The sequence below is a fragment of the Schistocerca serialis genome, chromosome 3, assembly GCF_023864345.2.
Source record: "Schistocerca serialis cubense isolate TAMUIC-IGC-003099 chromosome 3, iqSchSeri2.2, whole genome shotgun sequence".
Classification (NCBI taxonomy): domain Eukaryota; kingdom Metazoa; phylum Arthropoda; class Insecta; order Orthoptera; family Acrididae; genus Schistocerca; species Schistocerca serialis.
The window spans coordinates 293809475-293822138 of NC_064640.1; the positions used below are offsets into that span (position 1 = coordinate 293809475).

A 12664-nucleotide genomic window follows, 5' to 3' on the forward strand; every position below is an offset into this window, starting at 1 on the left:
GGCCGATGACAGTAACTAGGTTCGTTCGAATGAAGATATCATGACCAATCACAACCATTTCCAAACTGTCTCTACTGCACAAACGCAGCTTCGTGATTGTTGTGACCATCGTGACTCCTCTGCCGAACCATATTTAGCATATTTCAGTGTATGGCCACACGGAGCGCTAGTTGACACCATCATTCACTTTGTGTTGCTCGAATGTTTTTAGTGTAAACACAGTACCGGTTACGTATTGTATTCATGCTGAGCAAAACGTGTTTCGAGAATTTATTCTTGCTGTCAAGTGCAGTATTTACCTATGTATTTTTTGTGATGTTACACAAAAACAATGTGAGTGGTACTTTGCGTGTGTGTATGGTTTTCTACATAACTGATGAGGCACAGTACCTGATAACCTCAAAAGGACGACTACAGTGCAAGAGACACAGAATAACACATATTCAAACACCATACAAAATACTTTTTTTACATATTTGCACTTGACAATGAGGAAAAATTCTCGAAACGCGTCTTGCTAAACATGAAAAAATACGTAACTAGTGCAGTATTTCATTATTTAATGAATGACAGCTGCAGGCTTTCAAAAACATCTCTTATGACATGAAATTGAGTCAAACATCTTGATGCCTGTTATGGGCATATCATACATAAAGTGCAAGGGGGGGTATCCTATACGTAACTTTTACAGCTTAAAATGTTATTTCCCCACATTTTACAGTTTTCTGTGGTTTACACTTTTTGAAGTCCCTTGAAAAGTGTCAAAGTGGGGTTTCACTGTATATGCAAGAAAATGTCTGTCAACAACCTGCACCAGTACTAAAATCACAATCGCTTTGCTCACAGGGATTAAAGTCAACATTTCCAAACCAACTGACGACAGAAAAAAAAAAAAAATCAGTCTAAGTGCTAAAAGTAAGCTTATTTCTCACTATCACTGGTTACCTGTAACTATCCTCACACAGGTTACATGAGCTGACACATTACTATTTGACCCTGCGACATCCTACATATGGAATTAATGTGCTGACCATTGTGCTATGGCCCTATAGTAAACAAAGCAATTACATCTATGATTGTGTTGACCCAGTAGCAATGTTGAATGGCAGCCCTCAAAAATTCAGCTTCACACAATGTCATACAAAGTTTACTTAATTTAAGTTAGACTCTGTGACTATGATAACTGTACACACGACACTCAACTGCATCTTGTGGGAAGGTATCCAGTAATGTCTGGTTAGTTCTGTGCGTGATATGTGCAGATTTCATTAGCACTGTTGCTTATGTGTATTTCTTGATGTGGTTATTGCCTGTGATGAAACATGAAATAAAAGTGCCTGACCCACGATACAGGATCCATGATACAGGATCCAAACACATGAAGAAAGAATGCCTGACAAGGAATTCGAAGTGAAATGACCAATTGTTGAGGCAGTTTAGCAATAGCGAACAATTTGGGTATGACACTGACAAGGGGAGGCCGCCAATTGCGAAATTCAGATTCGATTCATACTGCACATAATAAAACCTCATGGCCAGAGGTGTAATGTGGCAAAGCACCAAGATGCACTTCTCAGCCACTGTCGAGAAAAATCGACAGTTAAAAGAAACCGCTGCGGTGAAATACTCTCTACGATTAATAATTCTCTACAGCGTCATGGCGCAGCGGTAAGTGCCCTGGTTCGTAATCCGAAGGTCGCCGGATCGAATCTCGCGCTATGCAACCTCTTTTTTTAGAAGAGAGACCCCACGAACACAAATTTATTGTGGCAGGTATAAAATATAAACTCCGTTACTCGCTCGTTACACTTGAATGACAGATGTTGAATGGGCCGAAACGAGCCGCCGCATAACAGCGTAGTTGCCTGCTAACTTCGAAAGAAGGTAGATGCGGTCCCTAGCGCAACTTATAACATTGTCGAAAATCAGTGCGGACGGGAGAGCTTTGGTACACGCTGTTAAAAAAAAAACGGAAAAATGGAGGCGGTACAATTGGAGACCGATCCACAACATGCATAAACAATGGAAAGAACAATAGAAAAAAATTTGATGTAAATTGGTAAGGAATGTTTCACAATTTGGTAACATTAAACAATACTTGTTTTTATATAGTAGCATAGATATAGATTTAATATAATATAAAAACTTCTGTTTATATTGGCACAGGAACTTTTCTTTCACATTAATTTTGCTATTGACACACTGCAAGAGGAGAGGGGATAGGGATTATACCTTCAGCGCACCATATAAGAGGTGAAAAACAATCTTCCCACAGTGGTAAGCAACAAGCTGAAATACAGCTTTTAGCAACATTAAAACAACATGATAAACAGGAAATTGATCCCACAACCCAAGCACACCTCTTGAAATGACAGAAAACTTCTGTCTATCAGCAATTATCTGAAATTTCTTCAACTTCCACTGTAGTTTTCAATAATTCGACGCACCTACATATTTTGAGACACCATTACTATTCACCAGTGATTCACGAAAGTGTCTCAATACCTTTCCTACTTCCTACAACTAAGTTTAAGTTCCAAGATCATACAATAATGGACCTATCACTCAAATGAACATTTTCGGAACTTTTTTACATTCCGTTGGGCGCACAGCATGGTATACATCATTATAAGACTTTTGAAAATAGACGCTCCAAAACTAGCTGCCATAAGGTAATAAATTTTTAACATTTTATATGATAGGCCTGTTTTGGTTTATTGCCATTATCAAGTGACCCTGCGAAAATAGCATTGGTAAGCACATCTATATGTAAATCACAGCTGTTTTATGTTTGCTTTTGCATTGGTACTTACATCTAGTAGGAAGATGGATGGATGGACGATTTGGGGGAAGAGAACAAACAGCAAGGTCACCGGTCCCATCAGATTAGGGAAGGAAGTCGGCTGTGCCCTTTCAGAGGTACGATCCTGGCATTTGCCTGAAGTGATTTAGGGAGATCGCAGGAAACCTAAATCAGGATGGCTTTAGGCAGGTTTGAACTGCCATCTTCCCGAATGCAAGTCCAGTGTGCTAACCACTGCACCACCTCACTCTGTTTAGTATCAAGTGATAACCACATTATTATTATTGTTGTTGTTGTTGTTGTTGTTGTTGTTGTTGTGGTCTTCAGTCCTGAGACTGGTTTGATGCAGCTCTCCATGCTACTCTATCCTGTGCAAGCTTTTTCATCTCCCAGTACCTACTGCAACCTACATCCTTCTGAATCTGCTTAGTGTATTCATCTCTTGGTCTCCCTCTACGATTTTTACCCTCCACGCTGCCCTCCAATACTAAATTGGTGATCCCTTGATGCCTCAGAACATGTCCTACCAACTGATCCCTTCTTCTGGTCAAGTTGTGCCACAAACTTCTCTTCTCCCCAATCCTATTCAATACTTCCTCATTAGTTATGTGATCTACCCATCTAATCTTCAGCATTCTTCTGTAGCACCACATTTCGAAAGCTTCTATTCTCTTCTTGTCCAAACTATTTATCGTCCATGTTTCCCTTCCATACATGGCTACACTCCATACGAATACTTTCAGAAATGACTTCCTGACACTTAAATCTATACTGGATGTTAACAAATTTCTCTTCTTCAGAAACGCTTTCCTTGCCATTGCCAGCCTACATTTTATATCCTCTCTACTTCGACCATCATCAGTTATTTTGCTCTCCAAATAGCAAAACTCCTTTACTACTTTAAGTGTCTCATTTCCTAATCTAATTCCCTCAGCATCACCCGACTTAAATAGACTACATTCCATTATCCTTGTTTTGCTTTTGTTGATGTTCATCTTATATCCTCCTTTCAAGACACTGTCCATTCCATTCAACTGCTCTTCCAAGTCCTTTGCTGTCTCTGACAGAATTACAATGTCATCGGCGAACCTGAAAGTTTTTATTTCTTCTCCATGAATTTTAATACCTACTCCGAATTTTTCTTTTGTTTCCTTTACTGCTTGCTCAATATACAGATTGAACAACATCGGGGAGAGGCTACAACCCTGTCTTACTCCCTTCCCAACCACTGCTTCCCTTTCATGCCCCTCGACTCTTATAACTGCCATCTGGTTTCTGTACAAATTGTAAATATCTTTTCGCTCCCTGTATTTTACCCCTGCCACCTTTAGAATTTGAAAGAGAGTATTCCAGTCAACATTGTCAAAAGCTTTCTCTAAGTCTACAAATGCTAGAAACGTAGGTTTGCCTTTCCTTAATCTTTCTTCTAAGATAAGTCGTAAGGTCAGTATTGCCTCACGTGTTCCAGTGTTTCTACGGAATCCAAACTGATCTTCCCCGAGGTTGGCTTCTACTAGTTTTTCCATTCGTCTGTAAAGAATTCGTGTTAGTATTTTGCAGCTGTGACTTATTAAGCTGATAGTTCGATAATTTTCACATCTGTCAACACCTGCTTTCTTTGGGATTGGAATTATTATATTCTTCTTGAAGTCTGAGGGTATTTCGCCTGTTTCATACATCTTGCTCACCAGATGGTAGAGTTTTGTCAGGACTGGCTCTCCCACGGCCGTCAGTAGTTCCAATGGAATATTGTCTACTCCGGGGGCCTTGTTTCGACTCAGGTCTTTCAGTGCTCTGTCAAACTCTTCACGCAGTATCATATCTCCCATTTCATCTTCATCTACATCCTCTTCCATTTCCATAATATTGTCCTCAAGTACATCGCCCTTGTATAGACCCTCTATATACTCCTTCCACCTTTCTGCTTTCCCTTCTTTGCTTAGAACTGGGTTTCCATCTGAGCTCTTGATATTCATACAAGTCGTTCTCTTATCTCCAAAGGTCTCTTTAATTTTCCTGTAGGCGGTATCTATCTTACCCCTAGTGAGATAGGCCTCTACATCCTTACATTTGTCCTCTAGCCATCCCTGCTTAGCCATTTTGCACTTCCTGTCAATCTCATTTTTAAGACGTTTGTATTCCTTTCTGCCTGCTTCATTTACTGCATTTTTATATTTTCTCCTTTCATCAATTAAATTCAATATTTCTTCTGTTACCCAAGGATTTCTACTAGCCCTCGTCTTTTTACCTACTTGATCCTCTGCTGCCTTCACTACTTCATCCCTCAAAGCTACCCATTCTTCTTCTACTGTATTTATTTCCCCCATTCCTCTCAATTGCTCCCTTATGCTCTCCCTGAATCTCTGTACAACCTCTGGTTCTTTTAGTTTATCCAGGTCCCATCTCCTTAAATTCCCACCTTTTTGCAGTTTCTTCAGTTTTAATCTACAGGTCATAACCAATAGATTGTGGTCAGAGTCCACATCTGCCCCTGGAAATGTCTTACAATTTAAAACCTGGTTCCTAAATCTATGTCTTACCATTATATAATCTATCTGATACCTTTTAGTATCTCCAGGGTTCTTCCATGTATACAACCTTCTTTCATGATTCTTAAACCAAGTGTTAGTTATGATTATGTTGTGCTCTGTGCAAAATTCGACCAGGCGGCTTCCTCTTTCATTTCTGTCCCCCAATCCATATTCACCTACTATGTTTCCTTCTCTCCCTTTTCCTACACTCGAATTCCAGTCACCCATGACTATTAAATTTTCGTCTCCCTTCACAATCTGAATAATTTCTTTTATTTTATCATACATTTCTTCAATTTCTTCGTCATCTGCAGAGCTAGTTGGCATATAAACTTGTACTACTGTAGTAGGCGTGGGCTTCGTATCTATCTTGGCCACAATAATGCGTTCACTATGCTGTTTGTAGTAGCTTACCCGCATTCCTATTTTCCTATTCATTATTAAACCTACTCCTGCATTACCCCTATTTGATTTTGTGTTTATAACCCTGTAGTCACCTGACCAGAAGTCTTGTCCCTCCTGCCACCGAACTTCACTAATTCCCACTATATCTAACTTCAACCTATCCATTTCCCTTTTTAAATTTTCTAACCTACCTGCCCGATTAAGGGATCTGACATTCCACGCTCCGATCCGTAGAACGCCAGTTTTCTTTCTCCTGATAACGACATCCTCTTGAGTAGTCCCCGCCCGGAGATCCGAATGGGGGACTATTTTACCTCCGGAATATTTTACCCAAGAGGACGCCATCATCATGTAATCATACAGTAAAGCTGCATGCCCTCGGGAAAAATTACAGCTGTGGTTTCCCCTTGCTTTCAGCCGTTCACAGTACCAGCACAGCAAGGCCGTTTTGGTTATTGTTACAAGGCCAGATCAGTCAATCATCCAGACTGTTGCCCTTGCAACTACTGAAAAGGCTGCTGCCCCTCTTCAGGAACCACACATTTGTCTGGCCTCTCAACAGATACCCCTCCGTTGTGGTTGCACCTACGGTACGGCTATCTGTATCGCTGAGGCACGCAAGCCTCCCCACCAACGACAAGGTCCATGGTTCATGGGGGGGGGGGGGGGGGGGGGGGGGGGGGGGGGGGGGAACCACATTGTACCTCTAGCAAATTTTTCTGTCAAGTCTTGGCAAGTATAATATTTTTTGTAGTTATGTAACGTAAAAAATACATTTTTGGCAGTTCAGTATTTTGGGAATTCTTTACTATGATGCAATATATTTACATACAGCTTATTAGAGATAATGTTTCATTTAGTTGTTCTTTCCCTTTAAATTTTGTCCATGATATTTGTGCGTTTTGCTTTCCACATCACTATATCTTTTTGGATTTTATTAGATTAATAAAGTTCTAAAGATAGTATTTCTGTTTGAAATTGTGTGTTCATTTAGAATTAAAGCAATTAATACAATAAATAATGCCTGCAATATTAAGTTATTCCATCATATGGTCATCTTATAATAACTGCAAAATTCAACCTAGTGGCACAAACGAAGAACTACAGAGCACAACATACAGGAAAATTTACACTATAAACAAATTTTGAAGCCAGAACTGTATGTAGCATACCTATGTTTAAGTAACAGTATAACTCCATTGATGTTTGGCTACAATTCTAAATTTATAGATACACAGATAGATACATAATACTAAGTTTAATAAGCTAATGCAAACCCAACACTACATAAAGAAACCAAGGGAGGATTATCAAAAAAATGGTTCAAATGGCTGTGAGCACTATGGGACTTAACAGCTGTGGTCATCAATCCCCTAGAACTTAGAACTACTTAAACCTAACTAACCTAAGGACGTCACACACATCCATGCCCGAAGTAGGATTCGAACCTGCGACCGTAGCAGTCGCGCGGTTCCGGACTGCGCGCCTAGAACTGCGAGACCACTGCGGCCGGCGGAGGACTATCAATCTCCATACCAATTTCATACAAGAATAAAAGTCTCAAGAATACTAATTCCATAGATGATTAATCTAATTTACTTACAAAAGGCTTGAAATATAATTTAGAACTTAAATTACATAACAGTTCCATAAAACACCTGACAGCCACTGCAAAAGTAGCAATTGACATGACAAGTCTATCAATCAGAAAGTAAAATGAACAAACAGTTAATGTAGCAAAAGCTGTGGAAAATGAACTTTATAAAGTGAAAATACATAAAAAAATCGAAGACAGAATACATTGCCCTCAATCGCACAAATCACAAGGCAACGATGCACTTGCAGTAAAATCAAAAACAGGAAATTGTTCCATTTTAATCAACCGAAATGACTAAATAAATCACGTTATGACATTTTTGAAAAACAACGTCACAAAAGTACCACATACTCCAACAAACAAATATGTAGCACAATAAAAAAAATCAAAAATTACAATGGAATATTAACAGAATATGATAAGAAATCTATTATTATGAACCCACAACCCACACACATCAATATTACATGCTGAAATAAAGATACATAAAATATCAACTCCAATCTGCCCGATTGTGGATTGCATCAATAGTCCTATGTACTTGGTAAAAAAAAAAAAAAAAAAGAAGAAGAAGAAGAAGAAGAAGAAGAGTAAGTTTGAACCAACTACTAACAGAGCTGTACACATACAACAAGAAATATGCCACAAGAAATTCATGTACTTTAGCAAAAGCAATAAAAGAGAGATATTTCACCCAATGGGAAATTGTTTTCTTTCGACAATGCAGACCTATAACTTATGAAATCATGGATCTCCTTAAAACTACTTTATTTCAAAATTATTTTGAATTCAAAGGAAAAATCTACACCCAAGCAGATGGAGTAGCTATGAGCAACAGTGTAACTGGCACAATTGTAGATATTTTTGTCAACACATTAGAAGAAAAATTTTTCTTCTGTCTTTTATAGATATGTAGATGACACTTTAATCCAGGCTGATGGAGACAATACAGACATCACTACTGTCCACCAGGCACTTAATAACCTCCATCCCAATATAAAATTTGCTATGGAAATGGAAATAAATAATTCAATATACTACCTTCACCTGACAATTAGCAGAGACGCCAACAGCAATACATCTGATGCATACAGAAAACCTACCACAACAGATAATATAATAAATGACTAATCTTGTCATCCTAAAACATAAAAGCATGCCTCCTCCTACTCAGTGATTACCAGAATAATCAATTTACCTCTGGAACAATCATCTGTGCAAAAAGAACTGAAGATACTGTTCCACAGCCCACAAAAATTGTATAAAAAAACCACACAAAACCGAAACCCATCATGATACATGATGGCTTACACCTTACAAGAGAAACCTTAACAAAAGACCCAACTTACATACCTATAATTTATCTAGTACAAATTTCAAGTAAGATAAATGCACTATTTAAATCCAAGCACATACAACTGGCTTTCTACACAAATCTTAAAATGAAGTTTCATTAAAGCACAACTAAAATCTCAGAATACACCCCTTCTGGAATATAAAAATCGCCTATGATGTTTGCAACAATTTCTATATTGGCCAGATCAGACGAAATTTTAACACCAGATATAAACAACACATTAGAAACAATGATGATAATCTGTCAAGCTTCTATTTACACCTGAAAACTGTACACCACAAAGCCAAAAAAACAAAATGTGTTACAATTCTTCCACAGAATACCAAAAGGACTAAATATGAACATTCTTGAAGAACTAGACATACGAAGGCCACGTGAAATTCTAAATGAACACACAGATTTTAAATATAAATACTATATCGAGAACTTTACTTTCATAACCGGATACAAAAAGTGGAAAACAAAACCACACACACACACACACACACACAGATCATAGATAAAATTTAAAGGCAAAGAAGAACAATTAAATTTTAACAGTGTCTCTGATAGGCTGTATATACTTTGTAAACATATAGCATCATAATAAAGAACTGTCAAAATACTGGAATGTCAAAATATGTGTCAAAAACTTAATTTTACATTGCGTAACTACAAAAAATTATATACTTACCAAGACTTTAAAGATAAATCTACTACAGACATAATATGGTTATCACTTCGAACGAGATGAAAGTAACATTATTTTCGTAGGTCACTTGTTAATGGCAGTAAGACAAAACAGGCCTGTCGTATATGACATTAAAAATATATTACCTTATTGTAGCTAGTTTTGGAGCTTTCATTATCATTTCTGGAATTTAGAAACTCTCTCACCAACTTTGGACCTTCATATTGCATTATATATACACTGAATAGGTATACTGAAGGGCACACTAGCTGCAGCACATCTGTCAAGCAATATTTTAACACAAAAAGCAGGCAGACAACACACTAAATACAATTCCACAACATATGAATGGCATGCAATCCATCTTCTAAACAATACAAGAAACTGTCCTCCAGAAAAAACTTTTTGTAAAGGTAAAATGTAATGAGTCTGGATTCAGGAATCTCCACCATACAAGAGAAAGAAAAACAGTTTTACTCTAGTAAAATTACTATGTTTATCAATAAAATTAACATGGAAGACTAAACAGGAAAACTGCTTTATACATAAAAAAAACCATTCACTGCAATAGCATTTAAAGCAACACCCGCAGGCAGCTCATTATGCTGCCCACAGATGAAACATCAAGTACAAACACAGCATTTGTTACAATGTATTTTACATAAAACTGAACTTAACTGCTACCTAAAAATTTGACTGAATGAAAATTAATTTAAAAAGCACATTAGAGAAACTGAAAGGCTCAAAAACCTAGTGCAAAACAAAAATACATTACCTTTGTCATGATTACCGAATACAGAAACAGTAGAACACCATATGTTCCTTGTAATGTGTATATCCTTTGTAGATAAAAGGTCTCTACCTCCTCCTTATTTTCAAACGTGAGGACTCTACAACAAATTTATGTAATGTCACAGGCATTCACGCAATAGGCAGTACATTATTTTACAGTTACTATGCAAGATGTCCTATTTTCCTACACAATTTAGCTTTATCAAAGATGAATCTATCTGAAAGCTGGATTTACTACACAAAAAACAGATGTTGCAGATCTATTAACTGTCCCCGCAGCAAAAAGTACAAGCGTGTGCTGAAAAGTGATGCCTCCAAATTTTTTATGTGAAAATACTTAGAGCTTTTTAAATAAAACGAACATCATTAATGTTCTGCACCTTTATTCTTCATGTCTACATATTTATTTCTCCACGTAGCCACCCTCACGATGAATACATTTCTCCCAAATAGAAACCAGTTCATCAGTACGGACACTGTTGAATATTTGACTTTGCTGGATCCACAAGCTCACCTCTGCTTGACCCACTTCATTACTATCAAAGTGAAGACCTCGAAGCTGTTCTTTAAATTCTTAAATACATGAAAATCAGATGGGGGCCAGGTCGGGTCTGTATGGAGGAGGATGATGATGATGATGGCAGTGAACCCAAGGCATCACACTGATTTAGATGTCACAGCACTCATGCACACTGGCATTGTAATGCTGAAGGAGAGGGCACTACAAGTGCAGACAAACTCTTTGAATTCAAAATGCAATTATAGCACACTGTTTCTCACATACTGACAAAGTTAAGTTATGCACAACCATGTTACATGCTTCAATTCAGAGCCCTCTAGTAGCAGTGGGCTGAAAATACCTATACATGAATAATAAAGATTTATAATGTTAATAACATTTGTTTTATTTAGAAAACCTTAACAGTTTTCAGGTAAAAAATTCGGAGGCATTACATTTCAGCATGCCGTTTTAGATAATATCCAAATCCACAATGCATCCATTGCTTCAAGTGCACTTTGAGTGTTTTTAAATGATCAAATAACTGTCTCCAATGTCCAGATTTTTTCAAAACAATTAATAAGATGTATGGAATAGAGTCACATACCAAGCACAGAGAGACAAAAAAATATCTTATCGGTGGCTTGCTACAGTCATGTTCAGCATGTCTCCAACATGCCACAGTTAAATCCGTGTCTCCTGATCACACCAGTGTAGTCATTTATGAACTTCCTGTACAGTATTACGCAATAATACTATTTTTTGGTTGTCTAACTACCAGATAATTATCACTTCAAACATTTTCATTATCTCTTTCATAATGCCTGTACTGTCCAAACTTTAGTGTCAAGATAGGGTATGAAATATCTAGCTAGGACCTTTTTCCCTCCACATTTGTATGCACTTAGTAGCAGCACTTACAATTTCACCTCCCCAGACATGAAACTTTAGTGTCATTAATAACATCACCTAATCCACCTCTTGTACCACATTTATCAGGTGTGGCAATTAAGCTAACTTCTCATTTAACAGGATCTAGAGAAAACTATAGTTGTAAAACTGTAAGTGATGTGCCATCCGATGCAGTTCAAGTAAATTAAGTACATAACTGTAGAAATCAGTTTAACTGACTACTCTCGTAATGAGCTCAAACCTATGATTAGTGTCCTATCTTCCAGCGTATATCAGTTTTAATTCAATCAGTCTTTATGATGTTCAAAGGGTAACAAAAGACTGAAGAATATTTTCTGAGTAAATAGCAGTGCATAGGGGTGGACAAGGAGCCGATACAGGAGCAAGCAGGCAGGTAGTTGAGCCACGGCCTACAAGATCTTAAAACACTGGTCAACAGCCCACTGATGAGGGTGGCCAAGTGACTACGGTGGGCACAGAATGTGTGCTATAGGGCTGCCTGGTGGGTAGCCTACACTGGTTGTGCCTGCCCACAAGCAAGTTAGTGGGTGCACTTACCTCATGGGGCAGAATTTGATGAGCCTGGCCTAGATGGACACCATATCTTTACCTCAATCGAGTCTGAAAGGGGATTATTTGTCCACTACCTAAAACAAACCCAGGGGACCCTTTAACTTTCAGGAGATGTTTGTTTAATACTCTTAGTCATGCACCTGTCTCATAAAATTATGATGCCTGCATAGTACAGCTTATGTAGCTGCCGTAGGAAGAATCCAATGCAGTTAACTCCAGAAACACCAGTGAAAAGCCAAGGGGAGACAATATACATTGAAAAACCCACAAAATCATGCAGGTGGCCATGCACATCACTGTTTCTCCTATGGAGCTGGCTACTGCAACATTATGTGGGGTGGTTGGGAGGGGGGCAACAACATCGTACTTTCCCAATATTCAATTTATGTATCACAATGACTAAAAAGAGCACTGTCAGCCAGAAAATAATTAATAGTTTGAGGGTTTTTTGATCTACAGCAAAGGAGGTGCATTTTATTAGTGGTTACTCAAATGAGACAGATGGAAAAGTATCAAAACTGTTTA

The 12664-nt window shown here is 37.9% G+C and overlaps 1 protein-coding gene across 1 annotated transcript in view; it reads right to left on the minus strand.

The window, feature by feature from the left end:
• The window catches only part of LOC126470082 (ubiquitin carboxyl-terminal hydrolase MINDY-3 homolog), a 91283-nt gene that overhangs the window by 53054 nt on the left and 25565 nt on the right, over positions 1 to 12664 (minus strand). The window contains exon 4 of the mRNA XM_050097593.1: positions 10139 to 10253. Coding sequence (XP_049953550.1) covers positions 10139 to 10253 — 115 coding nt within the window. The remainder of the gene's footprint in view (positions 1 to 10138; positions 10254 to 12664) is intronic.